A 21,640-nucleotide genomic window follows, 5' to 3' on the forward strand; every position below is an offset into this window, starting at 1 on the left:
GCTGGGCAAAACGCTTCAACTTAAATAGTGTACAAAGCCGATTTAGTTTCGTTAAATCTGAACATGAACTGTTCCGTGAGAACTAGAAAGCTTCACATCTTACGGTTAAATGAAGGAGGTTGAAAATGCTTAAACTTAAGCAATGTGCAAAGCTGGTTTCGTTTCGTAAAATCTGAACACGAATTGTATAAATGGAAGAAAGATTTACGTACTGTACAAAATATGCACCAAAATGAAACTCGCAGAAGTGTGAAAGAAAAACTATTCGAAAGGTTTAGATATGCGAGGGTCAATGCACCGTTACCAAGGGAGAAATAGGAGGCTGGGCGCTCTAAATTGCAAGTGAGATGAACATTATTGATTTCCAGTCTTCTGCGACCTAGTTAAACAGATTCTGGAAATCATATTGAAAAGGCAGTCGCAAAATTACGTAGCTTACCTCAATTAAGCATGAAGAGGAGATGTCATTAATAGGTAATACTATAGAGAAATTCGTAGCAGACGTTAATACTAAGCTACTTATTAGCCACTGAAAACTGCGTATAAAACGAGTCAGTCAGATTTCGCATTTCGAACGAAAGAAATACAGAGTCGCTTGTGCAGTCGATGAGAGTTATGACACTTTCATATACAACACTGCAATTATAAGGGTCGGTGTGTTACCGTTTCTCGCTTCCCGCGCCCGGGTTCCCGGGTTCGATTCCCGGCGGCGCCAGGGATTTGGATTTTCTCTGCCTCGTGATGACTGGGTGTTGTGTGATGTCCTTAGGTTAGTTCGGTTTAAGTAGTTCTAAGTTCTAGGGGACTGATGACCATAGATGTTAAGTCCCATAATGCTCAGAGCCATTTTTTTGTTACCGTTTCCGCGGCTCTCTCTATCTTCAGGAACATCAAGGAAAATTACGACCAAAAATTAAGAAAGAGGACTGTTTACTTGCATACGTCTTGCGTAATCGACATAAAAAAATCTGGAAAAAAGGGAGAAAATAATTTTCAGTATTGCATCCGAAGCGTCTTTTTACCATTTGTAGAAAACAATTCGCTGCTTTTGTTGGACCATAAGCCTGGACATAATTACAGAAAACAATTCATTGATAATATTCCTAATTAACACCCGAGAAATAGGAATTATTCTCATATTCGTAGAATAACATGTGAAAACCCACCATAAAATGCAAATTCAGGAACCTCATTACCTTTATCCCATTTAATTTCGTAAAAGTAAAACCTGTGAAGAATTCTTGCGTTAAGGTCTAGTTATGGTACAGATAAAATAAATAAGCAGTGGTACCATGCATTTTATCTTAGTGATAAGTTAAATCTGTGATGTCTTCTTGTTTATTTTGGTAGATGCGAAAATACAGATAACGATGATGCAAACTACTGCTTTAACATTACATCGTTTTAGCACGTTTCATACAACATAATATTTACATATATCGGCCAATACGTTCGGAAGTTGCAAATTTTGTATTGTGTTAAAATACGTCACTAGTGATGGTGCATCTGGAAGGCCGGCATTAAAAAGTAGGTAGCTGTAGCAGCGGGAGAACACACAGGATGGAAGAGTTGGACGTGAGTTGCTGTTTGGCGATATAAAAAGGATTCGTCCTCGGAGATAGTTGTGCTGACACTTCGTTCTAGTAGATGCGGAAAGGAACAGTTCGTGCCGGGAGATGCTTGACTTGAAACTTCGCATGATAACAGTAGAGACAAGTTCTTGTTCTTACCTTGTGGATGGTATACAGATGCAAATTGTAAACAATTTTGAGAGAAAAGTCAGTGTGGGACTCAGATGTCTTCGAGAAGCATTTTGTGTTGTAAATTCTAACGTTTTCTTCTGGTGTGTCGTAGTAGAAGTAATAAATGTAGAAAATGAACTAAGTTTTTCATTTAGTGGGACATTAATGAAGTATCGAAAGCACTGACTGATAGTTTGCATTTCTGGCCGAAGGAGGACTCGCATTTTTTTTTTACAAACAATTTGTTGTTAAACTATAAACTACAGTGTCGTCCAGTTTAATTAAACATATTTACTCCACATAGCCTTTATTATATGCTCCAGTTAACAAGCTCTGCAAATAAACTTGATAAATTTGTTTTGTAAATAAAAACCGCCTTTACGAGCTGCATTGTATTTTATTTCTCTCAGACGAAGAAAGCTTAAAATAAAAGGCGAAACGCGTCTAGGAGGAATAAACACATGGCAGCGAAACAAGGAGATTTTCACTTACAAAACAAATATTTCTGTACTCGCTGCGGATGATGGCCACTCAAACAAGCTTGTTAAACGTTAATTTAAAGAAGGAACTGTTTTGCACTGTATGGCGGTCGCCCTCTAGTTATTTTTCGAACCAAAGGCATTATAAGAAATCCGATGTTGATCTCAAATTCCACTTCTAGGGTGTCAAATGATTTAATAAATTACTTGTTTAGCGGATAGTTTTTAGAGGGTCGCGCTTTTCAGTAGTTGGAAGCCGACTATGGAATGATCTCCCTCACTATATCAGAAACTAAGTAGCATTTCCAGCTTCAAAAGACAGTTAATGATATATCTACTTTGCCTTCTACGCACCGATTACCCCGTAACAACTAAGTACTGTTATTTCAAACCAGAATTTTCTTATTCTCATAAGCCCTTTCTTGGTGCATCTATTTAAATTTCTCTCCCTAAGAACTCACTAAGTATCAGTTTTGTACAACTATAAATAAATTTTGTATCTGCTACTATCAGTATTGTTGTTGTTGTTGCTACCAACAGTAGCAGCAGCAATATTTTTAATTTATTAACGCCGTTTTGTTATTATTTATCGTATTTCAATTGTTGTCTTTCATTGAGTAACTAAAATGTAAAAAGTGTTTCTGCAAAATCCTGGTCTGGTGTATGTGAGGAACTGAATGCCCTAAACTGATGAGGTTAAATAAATAAAATAACAGCTTTCTCCAGTTAAAATTTTCATCAATACGTAACCCAGATTTTATGTGTTCTACTCTTTGTACTGACTCTTGATCACATACTAATGTTCTTGGTGTTATCCTTTGTTATACAGAAATAAATATGTGATCTCTTCGAAATTAGGGAAAAGCCCATTCGCAGAGAATAAGTTACTGACCTTTTAAAATCATAATTAACACTATATTCTGTTGCTGACTCTCTAACCAGGTTTATTATAACACTGGTGTCATCTATAAAAATGCCAGTTTTGTTTGGTGAACGTTTACTGTAAGATCGTTCACATATGTAAGGCGTAGGAGAGACCCCGACGCTGAACAATGCAGACTTCAATTCGTGGTGTATTCCTAGTCACTATTGTTTTCTCTCCTTTCAGAATTATTCAGCACCACTACTTCATTACTTTGGTTAAATATGATTAAAACCAGTAGCCTGAAAGAACATTAAATGTATAACAAATAAGCTTTTCTAGAAACATATTATAATGAACACAATCAAAAACTTTTGACTGGTCACAAAAATAGCAACTGGTAACGTTATGTTGTTTAAGCTTCGTAATATGTGGAGAGTAAATGTATAGATGATATTCTCAGCTGAGCAACCCTTCTGGAGCCGACGTTGCGAAATAACATTTCAATTGTTTTTACTTAAATGTGATACTGCTTTTGACTACATGACTTTCTAGAATATTCTAAAAAATTAAATCTGTTAAGGAATTGGACAATAGTTGTTTAGATCTTTCCTGTCACATATTGTATAGAGAGGTATAACGGTGGTTGAAGACCACATTTGTTTCCGTGTTTGCTTGCAAATCAATTTGCTTTTTGATAAGTTCTCCCTTGAGCAAACACATTTGTTTCTGTAAATACGTAAAACTGCAACCGATCACTTTTTGAAATACTTATTTATTAATTCCGTAGACCGGTTTTCGAACATTTTCATGGCTCATCTTCAGTCGGTTTTCCAGAAGTTACTCGTACATAGCTATTTAAGGCATAATGCTGGGTGGAGGCTATGTAACAATGTACTTACATTGAATAAACAGTCACGGCTTCTAAAACGTCCGTAAGGGATAAGCTTAACCATTTGTTTCTTCCTTTTACCCAGACATGTGGTAATTTATTTTTCTTTTTATTAAATAACATAAAAAATTCTCTTTGCTATCTGTACGTACAGAAATATCAGTCTTTAAGATAATTATTCAGAAATCTGAAAACAGACGAATCTTTTTTTACTTGTACTTTGTTACCATCTGCTGTGGTTTTTGTGGTTTTCTATATTTTATGTTATAGCTGTTTTTATTTCACAGTCTGTCATCTGCATCTATAGACAACTTTATGCAGAATGTTATTTACACAAAAATCTATGACTAGGAATGTTATGGCTAACATTATTTTATTCTGTGTTTAAGCTTGTGTGTGTGTGTGTGTGTGTGTGTGTGTGTGTGTGTGTGTGTGTGTGTGTGTGTGTGTGTGCGTGTGTGTGTGTGTGTGTGTCTCAGTGTATCTACATCTACATTTATACTCCGCAAGCCACCCAACGGTTTGTGGCGGAGGGCACTTTACGTGCCACTGTCATTACCTCCCTTCCTGTTCCAGTCGCGTATGGTTCGCGGGAAGAACGACTGTCTGAAAGCCTCCGTGCGCGCTCGAATCTCTCTAATTTTACATTCGTGATCTCCTCGGGAGGTGTAAGTAGGGGGAAGCAATATATTCGATACCTCATCCAGAAACGCACACTCTCGAAACCTGGACAGCAAGCTACACCGCGATGCAGAGCGCCTCTCTTGCAGAATCTGCCACTTGAGTTTGCTAAACATCTCCGTAACGCTATCACGGTTACCAAATAACCCTGTGACGAAACGCGCCGCTCTTCTTTGGATCTTCTCTATCTCCTCCGTTAACCCGATCTGGTACGGATCCCACACTGATGGGCAATACTAAAGTATAGGTCGAACGAGTGTTTTGTAAGCCACCTCCTTTGTTGACGGACTACATTTTCTAAGGACTCTCCCAATGAATCTCAACCTGGTACCCGCCTTACCAACAATTAATTTTATGTGATCATTCCACTTCAAATCGTTCCGCACGCATACTCCCAGATATTTTACAGAAGTAACTGCTACCAGTGTTTGTTCCGCTATCATATAATCATACAATAAAGGATCCTTCTTTCTGTGTATTCGCAATACATTAAATTTGTCTATGTTAAGGGTCAGTTGCCACTCCCTGCACCAACTTCCTATCCGCTGCAGATCATCCTGCATTTCGCTGCAATTTTCTAATGCTGCAACTTCTCTGTATACTAAATCATCATCCGCGAAAAAGATGATAAATTTCATTGCTGGTCGTTTCACTAAAGCAATTCAACACGTGCTATTAGGTCAAACCCCAACCACATCCTGAGGAATCGTGACATAATCGGAAAAAGAGAGAAATATTTGTGACAACCACGTACACTATGTGATCAAAAGTATCCGGACGCCTGGCTGAAAATAACTTACAAGTTCGTGGCGCACTCCGTCGGTAATGCTGGAATTCAATATGCTGTTGGCCCAGCCTTAGCCTTGATGACAGCTTCCACTCTCGCAGGCGTACGTTCAGTCAAGAGCTGGAAGGTTTCTTGGGAAAAGACAGCCCATTCTTCACGGAGTACTGCTCTGAGGAGAGGTATTGAAGTCGGCCGGTGAGGCCTGTAACGAAGTCGGCATTCCAAAACATCCCAAAGGTGTTCTGTAGGATTCAGGTCAGGACACTGTTCAGGCCAGTCCATTATAGGGATGTTATTGTCGTGTAACCACTCCGCCACAGACCGTGCATTACGAACAGGTGCACGATCGTGTTGAAAGATGCAGTCGCCATCCCCGAATTGCTCTTCAACATTGGGAAGCAAGAAGGTGCTTGAAACATCAATGTAGGCCTGTGCTGTGATAGTACCACACAAAATAACAAGGTAGCACTACACACACTGGCAGATGACGTTCACCGGGCATTCGCCATACCCACACCCTGCCATGAGATCGCCAAATTGTGTACCGTGATTTGTCACTCCAAACAACGTTTTTCCACTGTTCAATCGTCCAATGTTTACGCTCCTTACACTAAGCGAGGCGCCGTTTGACATTTACCGGCGTCATGTGTGATTTATAAGCAGCCGTTCGACAATGAAATCCAAGTTTTCTCATCTGCTGCTTAATTGTCATAGTACTTACAGTGAATCCTGATGCAGTTTGTAATTCCTGTGTGATTGTTTGGATTGATGTCTCACTACTACACAGTCAACAGACGATGTCGGCCTGTTCGCTTTTGTTCTGTACGTGCCCCTTCACGTTTTCTTTTCACTATCACATCGGAAACAGTGGAGCTAGGGATGTTTAGGAGTGACACTCAGTCACCTGACCACGTTCTAAGTGCGTTGAGTTCCGCGGAGCGCACCATTCTGCTCTCTCACGATGTGTAATGACTACTGAGGTCGCTGCTATGGAGTATCTGGTAGTAGGTGGCAGCACAATGCACCTAATATGGAAAACGTATGTTTTTGGAGGTGTCCGGATACTTTTCATCGCATAGTGTATACAATTGGGTCCCAACCAAACCACAACCTCGGAAATCGTGACATACCAGGTGATCAGAAAGTCAGTATAAATTTGAAAACTGAATAAATCACGGAATAATGTAGGTAGAGAGGAACAAATTGACACACATGCTTGGAATGACATGGGGTTTTATTAGAACCAAAAAAATACAAACGTTCAAAAAATGTGCGACAGATGGCGCTTCATCTGATCAGAATAGCAATAATTAGCATAACAAAGTAAGACAAAGCAAAGATGATGTTCTTTACAGGAAATGCTCAATATGTCCACCATCATTCCTCAACAATAGCTGTAGTCGAGGAATAATGTTGTGAACAGCACTGTAAAGCATGTCCGGAGTTATGGTGAGGCATTGGCGTCGGATGTTGTCTTTCAGCATCCCTAGAGATGTCGGTCGACCACGACACACTTGCCACTTCTGGTAACGCACGGACTGAGGTCTGGGAACCTGGAAGGCCAAGCATGACGAAAGTGGCGGCTGAGCACACGATCATCACCAAACGACGCGCGCAAGAGATCTTTCACGCGTTTAGTAATATGAGGTTTGTTTTTTTTTTTTGGTTCTAATAAAACCCCATGTCATTCCAAGCATGTTTGTCAATTTTTACCTCTATATCTACATACTACATCTACATCCAAACTCCGCAAGCCACCTGACGATGTGTGGCGGAGGGTACCTTCAGTACCTCTATCGGTTCTCCCTTCTATTCCAGTCTCGTATTGTTCGTGGCAAGAAGGATTGTCGGTATGCTTCTGTGTGGGCTCTAATCTCTCTCATTTTATCCTCATGGTTTCTTCGCGAGATATGCATAGGAGGGAGCACTATACTGCTTGACTCTTCGGTGAAGGTATGTTCACGAACCTTCAACAAAAGCCCGTACCGAGCTACTGAGCGTCTCTCCTGCAGAGTCTTCACTGGAGTTTATTTATCACCTCCGTAACGCTTTCGCGATTACTAAATGATCCTGTAACGAAGCGCGCTGCTCTCCGTTGGATCTTCTCTATCTCTTCTATCAACCCTATCTGGTACGGATCCCACACTGCTGAGCAGTATTCAAGCAGCGGGCGAACAAGCGTACTGTAACCTACTTCCTTTGTTTTCGGATTGCATTTCCTTAGGATTCTTCCAATGAATCTCAGTCTGGCATCTGCTTTACCAACGATCAACTTTATATGATCATTCCATTTTAAATCACTCCTAATGCGTACTCCCAGATAATTTATGGAATTAACTGGTTCCAGTTGCTGACCTGCTATTTTGTAGCTAAATGATAAGGGATCTTTCTTTCTGTATATTCGCAGCACATTACACTTGTCTACATTGAGATCCAATTGCCATTCCCTGCACCATGCGTCAATTCGCTGCAGATCCTCCTGCATTTCAGTACAATTTTCCATTATTACAACCTCTCGATATACCACAGCATCATCCGCAAAAAGCCTCAGTGAACTTCCGATGTCATCCACAAGGTCATTTATGTATATTGTGAATAGCAGCGGTCCTACGACACTCCCCTGCGGCACACCTGAAATCACTCTTACTTCGGAAGACTTTTCTCCATTGAGAATGACATGCTGCGTTCTGTTATCTAGGAACTCTTCAATCCAATCACACAATTGGTCCGATTGTCCATATGCTCTTACTTTGTTCATTAAACGACTGTGGGGAACTCTATCGGACGCCTTACGGAAGTCAAGAAACACGGCATGTACCTGTGAACCCGTGTCTATGGCCCTCTGAGTCTCGTGGACGAATAGCGCGAGCTGGGTTTCACACGACCGCCTTTTTCGAAACCCATGCTGATTCCTACAGGGTAGATTTCTAGTCTCCAGAAAAATCATTATACTCGAACATAATACGTGTTCCAAAATTCTACAACTGATCGACGTTAGGGATATAGGTCTATAGTTCTGCACATTTGTTCGATGTCCCTTCATGAAAACTGGGATGACCTGTGCCGTTTTCCAATCCTTTGGAACGCTACGCTCTTCTAGAGACCTACGGTACAATGCTGCTAGAAGTGGGGCAAGTTCCTTCGCGTACTCTGTGGTTTATTAAGTTTTGAAATTTATACTGACTTTTTGATCACCCGGTATTCAGAAAAAAGTAGCGATATATGTGTGGCAGCCGAGATTATAAGACTGAGTGATTCTCATTGGTTACCGCATAATATCACCAGATCGGCTAAAAACAACGGGAACGAATCGCCAGCAGCAGTAAAGAACGGAAGATTGGCGACACACTGTAAGTAGACTTTAGCATATTATTTCTTTCTGAAAAAAATTCAAATAAAATCGTGTTTTTCTATTATTTACCCATGCCCGGGATGGTTCCCTCTGGCACTAAGTCCCTCAATTCCTGTTCTGTGTGAGTTTCCGAGAGCTACGAAACCAAATCGAAAGGAACGGTTCTCGTAAAGGCAAGACGCTTACTTGGCGTAAGCTGCAGATGTGGCGACTGGCGCGTGTTGTGCGCAGGGCGCATCGCGTGGGTGCGGTCGCTGTACTCGTACCTGTGGGAGCTGGTGCGCAGCGCGTCCTCGCACGCCGTGCTGCGCGGCATGGCGGCCACGGCGGACCTGGTGCGCAGGCACGGACACGTCGCCGCCGCGCAGCTCGCCTACGAGGCGGAAACCATCGACGCCTGGATGAACCAGAACGTCAGTACCACTATCATATACTTTTACACACTTTGTATTAGTACTGAAGTCATTATCGGGAGACAATAAGCGCACTTCTTCCTATCCCAGGTATCTAAAGCACAACTGTGCAGTGTCGCTCGACTCAGAGTTAACCTGCTAGTTTTTCGTATAGTAAGGACATGTGATTCATTTTATTTTATTTCCTACCATTTACAAATGATCTGCCACGTAGTGACTAAGACACAGATTGTATTTTGACAATATTTAATTGTACTCATACATAATATGAACATAATTTGTTTTCACAGTATTTCAACGAAGTTGCATCTTTGAACACTAGGAAACTTAAAACTAATCAGGATACATAAATGTTTAAATAAACAATTAATGTATGAAGAAGGCATAAAATTAGAAAGATATAGAGTTTATACACTACTGGCCATTAAAATTGCTACACCACGAAGCTGACGTGTTACAGACGCGAAATTTAACCGACAGGAAGAAGATGCTGTGATTTGCAATTGATTAGCTTTTAAGAGCATTCACACAAGGTTGGCGCCGCTGGCGACACCTACAACGTGCTGATATGAGGAAAGTTTCCAACCGATTTCTCATACACCAACAGCAGTTGACCGGCGTCGCCTGGTGAAACGTTGTTTTGATGCCTCGGGTAAGGACGAGAAATGCGTACCATCACGTTTCCGACTTTGACAAAGGTCGGATCGTAGCCTATCGCGATTGCAATTTATCGTATAGTGGCATTGCTGCTCACGCTGGTCGAGATCCAATGACTGTTAGCAGAATATGGAATCGGTGGGTTCAGGACGGTAATACGGAACGCCGTGCTGGATCCCAACGGCCTCGTATCACTAGCAGTCGAGATGACAGGCATCTTATCCGGATGGCTGTAACGGATCGTGCAGCCACGTCTCTATCCCTGAATCAACAGATGGGACGTTTGCAAGACAGCAACCATCTGCACGAACAGTTCGACGACGTTTGCAGTAGCATGGACTATCAGCTCGGAGACCATGGTTGCGGTTACCCTTGACGCTGCACCACAGACAGGAGCGCCTGCGATGGTGTACTCAACGACGAACCTGGGTGCGCCAATGGCAAAACGTCATTTTTTCGGATGAATCCAGGTTCTGTTAACAGCATCATGATGGTCGCATCCGTGTTTGGTGACATTGCGGTGAACGCGCATTGGAAAGGTCTGTTCCTCATTGCCATACTGGCGTATCACCCGGCGTGATGGTATGGGGTGCCATTGGTTACACGTCTCGGTCACCTCTTGTTCGCATTTGACGGAACTTTGAACAGTGGACGTTACATATCAGATGTGTTACGACCCGTGGCTCTACCCTTCATTCGATCCCTGCGAAACCCTACATTTCAGCAGGATAATGCACGACTGCATGTTGCAGGTCCTGTATGGGCCTTTTTGGATACAGAAAATGTTCGACTGCTGCCCTGGCCAGCACATTCTCCAGATCTCTCACCAACTGAAAACGTCTGGTCAATAGTGGCCGAGCAAATGACTCGTCACAAAACGCCAGTCACTACTGTTGATGAACTGTGGTATCGTGTTGAAGCTGCATGGGCAGCTGTACCTGTACACGCCATCCAAGCTCTGTTTGACTCAATGCCCAGGCGTATCAAGGCCGTTATTACGGCCAGAGGTGGTTGTTCTGGGTACTAAATTCTCAGGATCTATGCACCCAAATTGCGTGAAAATATAATCTCATGTCAGTTCTAGTATAATATATTTGTCCAATGAATACCCGTTTATCATCTGCATTTCTTCTTGATGTAGCAATTTTAATGGGTCTGTCTGTCTGTAACTTGCCGTCACATCCAATTTTAACACGCCTCGGATGCCTGGCAGTTTAGTATTTGTTTATGTCAGTGCCTAATAAATTACTCTAGCATAACATACAAGAAAATTTAATTCAGAGAAACGTATCATATGAAAATCATTTGTCGGAAAATTTGAGAAGTGCCTGTCTCACACAATTCATTTAATAGCTGTAACAGCAACAAACTCGGGCCACCTTTACAACCTCGTAATTTAAACGATATAAAATTGCCATTATCAGTTAGTACCTGGATTGAGAACACACGTCTGAACACTAGGGTCATGCAATTTCTTTCAATCGTTTTCGCCTACATTTGGGATAGTCAGTTTTTCTGCTATTTCTTTCCTAGCGGAGGGCTTTTCTGTTTCTGTTGTGCGTTACTTAACTACCTGTAGTTTGTCGGTTCTGCCTGTGAACTCGCGTACTGTATCGGATTAGTTATTGGCAGTATGGTCGTCCTGTGACAGTGGGCCTTTACCTGGCTGGAATGTTTTCTGCAGGTGGCCAGGACGTGCATCCCTTCCACATGGTCGAAAAACTGCAAAGTATCCTGTGCTAAACACAGCTCGAAATTTTTAGAATTCCTTGCCATTTTCGAGAGTCTTAGTTTTCACACTGTCTTATTCTCCGAAAGTTATCTGAGAACTTTGTATATTGACATGTATGTAAAAATAAAACTACTCGTAGTAAACGGTACTATGGACTGGAGGAGAGGTGGCGTGAAAAATCAGTATGCCCTCGCACGCTCTCACACTGTCCGAAGTGAAGGTGTAATTCTGAGCGAAGAAAGGAAATGTTAACAGCTGGCCTGCTGAACATACTCCAAGGGACCTCGCAGCCGATAATGTAATACGACTCTGTTTCACGAGCAATATGACAATTAACTGAAAATAAACTACTATCAGTCCGCATAAGAAATTATATGTCAGTTGTTCAAAACCACACCTTGTATTATTAAAGCACGTTTCCGCATGGCTTCTTCTAATGAACTGATGTCTTGTATGATGACATCCCATCCTTTACTCCTTCTCTCCCACACTTGCAGGCATAAATCCTGTGAGGCTATCTGTGGACTTAACATTAGTCCACAGGTGAGATGAGCCATTATAAAATTGTTGGATTATACATGAGGGCTCTGCTTGATGCAATGATTGGCTTCATTCCCTACCTTTAAGCAGTTAACGTATAATATGCGTATATAGGCGAAACTACCACAGAACACTCACAGGGTTCTGTCACAAATGTCAAAAATCGACAAGTTTTCATGCAGAGCAATTTAAGGAGGAGAAGCCACATAAATCTTTTTTAGGTGAAAGGCAGATGCCTGAATAAATCCTGATGAAACACAAATAACACTTTAACTCTGTTGGTACCTTCGTGTCAATATGAACCATAAATTAGTTTGTTTTTCCATAACGCTTATGTATTGAAACATTCGCTCTCGAAATTTAATGTATTTCTTTCTCTCTATCCATTCTGCGTAGCTTAAAGCACAATTGAAAAAAAAAAACGGTTTCCTCCCCCTTGTTATACCTTAATGTGTTACACTTGTGATCACAGACAAGACGAGTCATTATAAAATAGTTGGATAAAACACGAAGGCTCTGACCCGGATGTTCAAAAATTCACCACATGTAAAATTATCGGCAGCAGAATTTTCCCTCTACTCGCCTGAGTTACGTGCAAAGTGTACTTTTATATAACAACGCATATCTTTGTTTGCTGTTTTTGAAATGTTGTCTTGATCAGCACAATGCAGAAACTTAAGGAAACAAGCAACAGAGAAGACAATAACCGAATTATGATATTGGACTACTACGCAACTTATGGAGCATTAAACACGTTGGATCAGTTTATTGCTACCTACAAATGCAAGAGAAAAATCAACAGTTTGTCAATGATAAATAGCTATGCCTGAAACTCTTTTTTAGTAGGGAGATAAATCTATTCAGGGTGGAATATAAGTATTCTTTACAAAACAAGAATATTTCCTGATGAACTGGGAAGACTCCTAGTCACCCTTTTACTGAAGGTAGAAGGAAGGTGTCATGAAATGAACAAATAGTGGCCACACAGCTTAAAGAATACAAACATAAAATTCTTCGTCAGGAACCTCCATTCGCGAAAATCAAAAATCCAAACGTGCCAGAGGCAAGTTCTGTTCACCAAGTTGTAGCAAGGAAACTCCTACGAATCGCACGAATGGTAAAATACATGTTTGTAAAATTCGCATTATGTACCATTTCTTCGTGTTCTTAACAGCTTCTGCTTTGTCAAATTCAAAAATATGTGCTAGAAATATTTGTTCTTGTGCATCATTGATATGACCATTAGCTGCTTACACTGTAATACTTATTTTGTGCCAAATAATACCCTATTCTTTCTTAGACCAAGAAACTGACATTCTACGAATTTACTGTGATTTCCATTGTAAATTAGATGATAATTTTCTGTTTTGTTCATCTTCAAACTGAGTAAAAACTCCATTGCACCACATCCCTTTGAGAGCCAGTTTCTTCTAAGTTACTTGTAATGCTGAAAATTTTTTTATTTTGTTGCAAACAGAACTTAAATTTCAATTTATAAACATTTTTCAGAATTTATTAGTTTACATCGTTAAAGACCACTCGCATCATTATGACCCAAATCAGCGTATTTGTGTAGCTTATTCAAGAAAAGCTACAGGATTAAGAGAATACCGAGTACTGTTCAGTTGTCTCGTACCATTAACAAGTGACATATACAGAAAAGACACAGAAAGAATAAAATGGTGAAATACAAAATGGGGACCACTTCTGATGTTATTTATGGACCTATGTGACGTTCTGAATGATTTAACATGAAAACTCCAGCACCACCTATCCCCTACAGATGTATTTTATTTAAGACGGGCTGGGTCACTGGATTATGGTACGTCCTCGTAAGGGGGGACGTTGATGAAATTGAGCAAAAATGTCAACTTTCGATTTATCTTTTATTTGTTAGTACAACTCATGGACAATAATTTCCCAAAGTTTCAATGTTGAAATCGCATCCGAAGTGCCTGAAAATTAATTAAAAGTGTGACACGGCCACATTAGCTGGTGTAAATATCTAGAAGCTCAGAGGGATAACAACCATTACATTCACGATGTATGGCTCCCATGTTTTATCCTGGATCTTGTCAAGCGCACTTACAGGTTTCTGGCTGATCCTGCATTTCTCAAAAAGTGTGCTCATGGAAAAACCCAAAATCCAAATCAGTCTGGAAATTCACTCATATGGAAACGATGCCCTAAAAACACATTTGCATCTGCTACAGTTGTCAGAATTGCAACGCATGATGCAGTTACTGTATTTAATGATGGGAACGTCGGGAGGATGAAGGTACTAGAAAGAATGGGCTTCAAGATAGGAAATTTTACTCAAGACATCCTGAGAAAAATAGATTTACAGCACATATCTGCAGCTGAGAAGTCAGTTGAAGACCTGGTAAAGGAAAGAAGACAGACAACAAGAAACCAGAAGAGAAGCCTTGAAGGGAAAGACGACCCACAGTACAAATGTGGTGCCTTCTGAAGAAGTGACATAAGGAAAAAAAGTTAGGGTGAACTTTAAATTGAGTTTCCTTAAAAGTTTGTTTTCTAAAGTTTATGTATTTTTTTCTCAGATTCTATGAATGCTAGAATTATGAAATTTTGTACACATATTTTGGTAAACCTAATAAACGTTGTCTCAGGAGTAAATTTTGAAATTCTGATTGAAAGCTGTGATATGGAGCAAAGTGCTTGGAATTTTGTATGAATTTAAAACTGTACTTGTGGAATTATAATAAAAAATTTATGAAAATTCTCCTATTTGACCTATTGCAAAAACCTCATGAGAGAAGCTTACAACATATAAAGAGATGAAATAGAGAATTTTTTGTAGAAATCTCTTGAATACTTTATGAGGAAAAGGAACATACATTATTTTTTGAAAATAAAATTTCAAATTTCATTCATTATATATATATATATATATATATATATATATATATATACACTCAAAGGAGTTTATATGTAAACGTGTTATATTCATGTAAAGCGTGGTACAAAATTTCATTGCCATATCTCCAAAACTGTGGATTTGGTGCATTTTTGAAATAGTGTGTGTTTTTCACCAATGTCCCCCCTTGACATAGATGACTGAAGAGATACTGTGTATTGATGTCCTATTAAATGATTTGATGTGAATTCCATATTCTGCCAGATATTTCTAATTAGGATCAAAGAGGATCTTAATTTACCATTGCATGTTTACAGTGCTGACGATTGAGTTTTGGTTCTGACACACTTATCATAAAATGTGAAAAACTGAGACACAGATAGCCGAATCACTTTTTTCATAAAATATAATTAGTACAGTGTACCATCTTGATTGCTTTTTATTTACGTAAAGCATATAACTTGGCGCGTTTGGCCAATTTCACCACCAGAAGCTATTGGATACGAGTATTGAGAGCAAATAAAGGCAATTTTACACTAAGCAAATAGTTGTAAACAAAACATTTAAAAGGATATCGATATACATTATTTCATCAGATTTCTAGGCTCAAGCACGTACCATAATTGAGCAAGGCAGCCTGAAACAAAATACAACTTTAACCTATGGCGGCACTGGAGCAGTACTGCTTTCGTGTTACATCAGTCACAACGTAACATTAGTCCACTACACATTCTGTTAGTCTTTTAAGTTTTTGTATAAAAATAATGATGTTATGTCCCTACTATATTGTAAAGATATTATATTTGGTGAATTAACATGAAAAAGAATGCACCAGCGCCGCTTGCCTGCGAAACTTGTGTTACGTTTAAGGCAGGCTGCCTCACTGAACAGACACCATTAGTCTTTTGTATGTTTTCATACAGATAAATCGAATGAAATATTTTTATAGATGTTCTTTGAAATGTGATATGTTCTATTTCCTATGTAATACACAGTAAAATTTCGTAAATTAAAAATGTTGTTTGGGTATATGCACAGTATTTGATGGCGATAAACCTGTAACTGCTACTTTGCAGCAGAAAGGTGATGTGCATATATAGTAGCGATGAGAAGTGTCGACTGAATACCTTTGAGTGGGAGTTATTTTGTAGGAACATGTAGACCGTTGTGTATATTATGACTAGCGATTTCCTTTCTAGCCCTTATGTCTAAACTACTTTACGACTGGTCAATGTGTATCAGGACGTTAGTCTTAAGGTAGCATCCATAGCAGTGGGCTCTACACAGATCATGTACCTACACCAACCCAGTATGTGCAACTTCTTCTGTGAGCAGAATTTGTTGTTTATTGCAGCGGAGAGAATAAATGGCTGTGGTAGGTTAAGATCGCATTTGTTCATAATGAGAAGAATTTAACAGATTATGGACTTCACAACATGTCATTAGAGCTGTTTATAGAGGATTAGTACATGCTGCATGCCGTGAAACTTCTGCGTTTGCTATAGACTCTGAATTCTTGTTAGAAGAACTTGGGGCATAGAAAAAGCTATTGTTTCAGTGTAAAATACTGTCATAATAAGACATTCAATTAAAGTGAATATATTCCACTGCTTTTATTTTAAAATAAGAAATTTCCATGTGTTGTAGCCATAAGTGTGTAATGAGCACGAGTTACCTGTTCACTTTATGTGAAGATGAGAGAAATGGACAATATGTTACACAGGAACCTCAGCAAGTAAGTCACACATGTCGTCCCATGCTAAGACCATATCGCAATATCAGTGGCGCACTGTTGGAAGACAGTTGCGACTTACCAGTAATAATGCATTTTACGTAATAAATTCAGGAAATGAGTTTCATCAGTTGACACATCTGAGCTACACACAGCTCTGTTTAGAATTATGGTTTGATGTAGTCATAAGTTTCAGACATACATGTCTCTTTTCATTCCCAACAGCTAAACTTGCTGCAAAAATATGGTAATCTGTGATCCTACAGAATAAATAATGAGAAATATTAAGTAAAGAAGCTGCAATAAATAATAATAATAATAATAATAATAATAATATAATGAAAAAAGGATTATATTCTACTCAATATCTGAAAGTGTGAAGTAAAATGAACTAATTTATTCAGTCACTCAAAAATGAAAATTGTTAAGAAAGGTGGTCCTTCAGTAATTCATTTTCAGAAGATATATTTTGTACGTTCTGAGACACATACACTATATTTTATAAATAAAACATTGATTTTTAAAATTCAGTATAAAATTTAGTATATTTTAATTAAATCAACCGATTTTAGAACCTTAACTAAATACCTATTATTTATAATAAAACACCTAATTATAACAATCAAATGATTTATTTAATTTACAATACAATTTTAACACAATAATATGTATTAGTTGAGAAAAGTAAGCTATTTTTAAAAGTTTAAAATGTATTTGTTAAAAAAGGACATTATTTTAAAACATCACATTGTGAAGGTAAGAAAATTAATTACAAGGTATTAGTTAAAAAAGTAAGTTATTTTTAGAAATTTTAAACTGTGTATGTACGAAAATAAATAAAATGCATTATTTTACATAAGTGTATTGTATTAAAATTTTCTTTTTTAGTTTTTTCTATCTTTCTTAAAATGTTCCAGAAATGTATATAAGCATAAAGTTAACACTTTTATAAATTTTCAAGTTTTTCATTCATTTATATAGAAGCAAATATTAATAATTAATAATTTTCAGCAAGTAATCTATGTTAATCATCACATGTAAGGTTTTTTTACCATAGATAATTATATCAGCAAGTGTATCATTTGGAATTTTATCATTAAAAGTTACACAAAGTTTCATATTTCTTTTTTGTGTAGTTATAACACAACTATAGATGTGTCATATTAATTACATAAATTGGATAATTAGTTTTAAAACTAAATGGATTAATATCAATATCTGATTTTCGTAAAGTAATTCTATTAAAATCAAGAAATGCATCATATGCTTTTAGAAAATCATTTGGTGGATTAATATTCCACATTTCTTGACGAAAAACCTCATATTTAATATTTTTTAAATATATATTCTGTAGTTTAACATGATCAAATAATGATGAACCAACTAATTGATTGTTTTTTCGATTTGTCTGAAATATAATAAAAACAAAATATGGCATATTAAATTCTATAGAGTTATAGCAATTTGTTATAACTAGTTGAAAATTGTTTTTACCAGATAATCCAGCAAATTCTTCTGTTTGAAGTTCATAATTTGGTTCATATTTAACAGTGACACGAATTTCCATAGATTCTATAACTGTTTTCCTTCTTTAGGAAGTGTATCTTTTATTTTAACACTGACATCATTTTTATCAAACCTACATAAAATTGCATCTCCAGAACTTGAACTATGAGTAAAAACTACAGTTAAGTTTCCTTCAAACATAATTTCGTTATAATCTTTAAAAGGTCCACAAAGCATTGATAAAGGACAAAGTACTTCATATTTTCTACCATTTACTTTTCCTGTATTAAGAATATGTCCTTCTGAACTTACTTTGTCAGTAAAAGAGGAAGTTAAATGTATTAAAACTGTTGATTAAATAAAAGGATGTTCAATTCTCAATAATATATTATTTACTTTTTTTATCATTATAAATTCAAACAATTTAGTTACATAATTATCAATTAATTTTTCATTTAATTTTCCATCATAAATTGGAAAATATATACCATCATTTCTAATAATACAAAATTTCCTGTATAATTATACATTACTTGAATGAAGCCAACCATCACCAATATTTATTTCAATTTCTGTATCTTTGTTAGGAACATTTAAATTACTTTTGGTTTTTTCATTAACAGGAAATGAACAAAACTGATAACTTTCATTTTTATTCATGCTTTATTAAGGAAAGAATTTATTAAGATATTAAAATATTTATAAAATAACTGTTACAGTAGCACCATTTAAGTCAATTAATTTATCGTTTTCATCAGTTATAGTAACATCTAAATCTTGAATTGTGTTAAAAATAGGAACATTCATTGGATAATTTGGTTCATAAATTATTGGTCCATCAAATTCTAAATTGTTTTTGATGAAGCAATAATATTAGTTTATCTATAAAAATCATGATTATGCTTTATGTACATTCTATCAGCAAGATAAAAATTTATATTAATTTATTCAAAAGGAATAATCTTAAGAACATTTTCAGCTACAGATTCTTCATTAGCTTGAACAATATGATTATTAAAACCAAGTAAACTTCCATTACTATCTTCTATATCCATATATAATTTTACGTCACTTTAAATAACAATTCTGTTTAAAATTTCATCTCCTTTAGTGTGTATATTAGGTTTTTCAAATGTATAATTTTTTTAAAACTATTTAAAATATATTGACCTACAGGAGTTTCTATTGTTTCTCTATCACAATAAAGTTTATTATTTTTTTGATGTAATATTTGGTGTTAATAAAGTTGAAGAAAAACCAACTAATGAAACATTAGTATAATTATCACAAATTGGAACAATTAATCGTTTTCTAAGTATAGAAGATTTATCACTAAGTTCAAATAACCTATTCATTTAGTACTGAAATATTAATAATAAATGAAAAAATTATTAATAAATGAAGAAATTATTAATAAAAGAAAAAATTATAAACAAATCAAAATAAGTATTAACTAAAAATTTTAACTGAAAAATTATTAGTAAGTGAAAATATTATTGATAAATGAAAAAATTATTAATAAATGAACAAAACAGATTATGAACTTTAAGTAAGAATTCCAGAAAATAAGTTAAAATACGAATATGGTGAAGTCCTATCAAATTCTGTAATATGTGCAATAATTGGACCAAGTGGTTGTGGATAAACAACATTAATGATTGATAATTACATTTTAGCTACAGGATGGTTAAACTGGAATAAAAGTAAACAGTTGTATGTCTGTCTATTCAAAAAGTTTAGAACAACCAAAATATCAAGAATTTATAAAACAATGTAAAAAAATTGAAGACAAAATTATAAACATATTGTTAGTTTTATTAAAAATAATGAAGATAATTCAGTTGTTATATTAGACAACTTCATTTTACAAAGTCAAGATTTCGTTCTAAATAATTTTACTAGAGGTTGATACAAAGATATATATTGCTTTTATTTAGCTCAATCTTATTCAAAAATACCAAAACAGAGACAATTTAAAGTTTTTAAATATTTTTTGACAAGATGTTTCAAATTTAAATCATATTTATCATGAGTTTGTTTTAGTTTAGTTCACATTTCGTTTAGGTTCTCCATTTATAACAAATAATTTTACTAGAGGTTGATACAAAGGTATATATTGCTTTTATTTAGCTCAATCTTATTCAAAAATACCAAAACAGAGACAATTTAAAGTTTTTAAATATTTTTTGACAAGATGTTTCAAATTTAAATCATATTTATCATGAGTTTGTTTTAGTTTAGTTCACATTTCGTTTAGGTTCTCCATTTATAACAAATAATTTTTACTAGATTTATAAAATTTAAAAAAAAGAATAATTGTCAATCAATCATTTATCTATGAATTCTAAATTACAATTTTTAAAAAATATATTGAATATAAACTACAAATTTGTTTTGTAAAACTAATCAAAAATTTTCTATATAAATGGAAACTACTTTAATCAAGAAGCTCAACAATATAAGTATTTCTAAAAAAATTAAAAAAGTAAATGGGCTAGAGAAAAATGTTTTATATAATATTATGAACTGTGAATATTTTGTACTAGATATGGAGAACAACTTTGTCTAGAACTCAATAATGATTTTAAAGTTATTTTACCAAGTAGATATTCTAAATTAATTGATGATTTTGAAATAATTAAAAAAGGACAAATGAAACTGAAATATAAAGGAATGAAAAACTTAAATAGAAATAATGAATTTCATGATATAGAGTTCTCAATCTAAATTTTTTTTTTAAATGTACTTCTGTTTTAACTAATACATTTTATTTATTTACTTACCTTCACAATGTGATTTTTTAAACTAATTTACTTTGTTATCTAATACATTTTAATTTATTTACTTATGATCACAGTTTAAAATTTTTAAAAATAACTTACTTTTCTTAACTAACACATATTATGATGTTAAAATAGTATTGTAAATTAAATACATCGTTTGATTATTATAATTAGTTGTTTTATTATCAAAAGTAGGTATTTAGTTAATTTTCTAAAATCGGTTAATTTAATTAAAATATACATAATTTTATACTGAATTATAAAAAATGAGTTCTTTTACTTATAAAATATAATATTTAGTTTAATGTTGTCTTAGTGTGTCTGAATATACAAAATACATCTACTATTTATGCAGTAAATAAAAGTAATAATAAACATGACTTGCAGTTAAAGCTTGCTTAAACACGTGATTAGAATGGTGGCAGAGTTCCAGAATAGTATATAAACCTCACTGTTACGCGAAAAACACCGTTCCATTCTAATAAATGAAAAGTGCTAATTTGCTTTTGTTGTACAATATTACTTTTATTGGGTTAACCTGTTTTCGTTTTACAAGGCCATCTTCAGACATTAACACAATAAAAGTAATACTGTATGACAATAG

General features: G+C 35.9%; 1 protein-coding gene across 1 annotated transcript in view; it reads left to right on the forward strand.

Annotated features, from left to right (window-relative positions):
- LOC124556419 (dynein axonemal heavy chain 5) overlaps positions 1–21,640 on the forward strand; it is an 876,134-nt gene that overhangs the window by 167,803 nt on the left and 686,691 nt on the right. The window contains exon 16 of the mRNA XM_047130377.1: positions 9,027–9,208. Within this exon, the coding sequence (XP_046986333.1) occupies positions 9,027–9,208 (182 nt within the window). The remainder of the gene's footprint in view (positions 1–9,026; positions 9,209–21,640) is intronic.

The sequence above is a fragment of the Schistocerca americana genome, chromosome X (genome assembly GCF_021461395.2).
Source record: "Schistocerca americana isolate TAMUIC-IGC-003095 chromosome X, iqSchAmer2.1, whole genome shotgun sequence".
Classification (NCBI taxonomy): Eukaryota; Metazoa; Arthropoda; class Insecta; order Orthoptera; family Acrididae; genus Schistocerca; species Schistocerca americana.